General features: G+C 45.9%; 1 protein-coding gene across 1 annotated transcript; it reads right to left on the reverse strand.

Moving 5' to 3' along the window:
• Positions 1–603: 603 nt before the first annotated feature.
• LOC102246576 (protein FAM13A-like) lies at positions 604–1,505 on the reverse strand. The gene is made up of 2 exons (XM_005856500.2): positions 1,261–1,505; positions 604–778 (listed from the first exon to the last, which is right to left on the reverse strand). Exons 1-2 carry the CDS (start codon positions 1,467–1,469, stop codon positions 619–621), a joined length of 369 nt encoding a protein of 122 aa, XP_005856562.1. The 5' UTR covers positions 1,470–1,505; the 3' UTR covers positions 604–618.
• Positions 1,506–1,816: the final 311 nt, after the last annotated feature.

Consider the following 1,816-nt stretch of genomic DNA (forward strand, 5'->3'; position numbering starts at 1 on the left):
CCCAGAAGGAAGGAGAGTGCAGGGTGGAAGAAAACTGATTTGTGCCCGGTGCACACGTCTCTCCTTACAGCTGCTGCTCTTCTCAGTTTTCTGCTTGGCTGGATTTTTTTTAGACGATTAATTGTTTTTTTCCCTATTGCTAAATGCAAAACAAACAAAAGCACAGTCCCGTGTGTAACACCTGCTAGCATACATTTCCTTTAGGAGCAAATATTTGTAATAACAAGGAGTTAGAATAAACTAATCTTAACATTTTTACATCATTTACCATAGTTTAAAAGTAAAAAGGAGGGGAGAGACCAAGATGGCGGCATAGGTAAACACCGCAGACTGCTGCCACAAACAACCACTTCAAAAATACAACTAAAAGACGGAACGGACATCACCCAGAACCGCAGGAAGGCTGGCTGAGGGGACACCCCTGAGTGCATGAATTTTCATGCACTGGGCCTCTAGTTTATAAGAATACATTTGTGCGAGGAAAATGCTGGTACATGATGTTTGAGGTGTATGAGAGTTCACTACCCAGTCTTTATTGCCTTTTTGCTTTGAGACTCCCTAGATATCTTGCTTAACCTTTACCATTTCTCTGCATTGCTGACATGTTGGCATGTCACATCAGAGAGAGGAGGCACTTACTCTGTACTTCCTCTCTTCTTCGAATCTGTCCTCAAACTTCCGGATCTTCTTTTTAAGGCTCTGAATCCTTCGTGTGAGCTGGGCAGGTGTCAGGTCCTCGTGTTCGTCATCGTAGGACCCCAGAGAGCAGCTCCGTTGCCTGTGAGGGGAAACCTTGAGTCAGCTCCCCAGCAGTGAGTCACTGCCTGCTGGGAAGAGCTGGGGGATGAGGAGGAGGCATGGGTGGGGAGGGTGTGAATGGTCTTCATGCTCTCCAGTAAAATAAACTGGACTACTAATTCATTTTGTGACTTTGGGCTCTATATGTCCCACCTATTAAATGGGTCTAATTTCCTCTAGCTCACATTTATAATTAGCAAAGTTAGGGTGGAAATGTCTGCTGAGGCTTCAAAGTTAAATTTGAGAGAGCTTTGGAAAGGAGGTGCCAACGCAAATTCAGTATGTGATGTTGCAGTTGGGCCACAGTTCAACTGAGAAACTACGATGAAGCCTGTGTCCCAGGAGGGAGAATTTTAAATATATTCCTTCACAGACTTACAACTTAATTAAGAAAAATTATTGCCCATCAGCCATGACTATCCTAATGATGATGCATTTGCTGATCAACAAAAAGAAACCTACCTCATGAAAGAGTGGGAATTTGGGGGAGAAGGAGGCACTTCTGTGTCATCCAGGTATTGCCTACTCTGTCCATACGAGTAGAACCGAGGAGAGATCATGGGGTCGCTATCTTCGTCCAGAAGCTGACGAATGAGATGCCCGGCTGGTGGGGAGAGGGGCGCATCGTCAGAGTCCCCGTTCTCCTGCTGCCATGAGGACAAAGCAGGCATGGGATCTGGAAAATAATGAGGGTTAAGAGGTCAAAAGCATTCTAAACATATATATATCGATTTCAGAGAGAAAGAGAGAGGGAGAGATATAGAAACATCAATGATGAGAGAGAGTCATCGATCAGCTGCCTCCTGCGCCCCCCCCCCTCCCCAGGGGGATCAAGCCCACAACCCAGGCATGTGCCCTGACCGGGAATCGAACCATGACCTCCGGGTTCATAGGTCGACACTCAACCACTGAGCCATGCCGGCTGGGCCAAAATTGTTCTTTAAAGCACAACTGTTTGCCAAGTTTTCTGAAAGCATTAGGAGGCAATGAATTTAAGAGGCACAGAATGGTTTCTCAT

This window comes from Myotis brandtii, unplaced genomic scaffold, assembly GCF_000412655.1.
Source record: "Myotis brandtii unplaced genomic scaffold, ASM41265v1 scaffold103, whole genome shotgun sequence".
Lineage (NCBI taxonomy): Eukaryota > Metazoa > Chordata > Mammalia > Chiroptera > Vespertilionidae > Myotis > Myotis brandtii.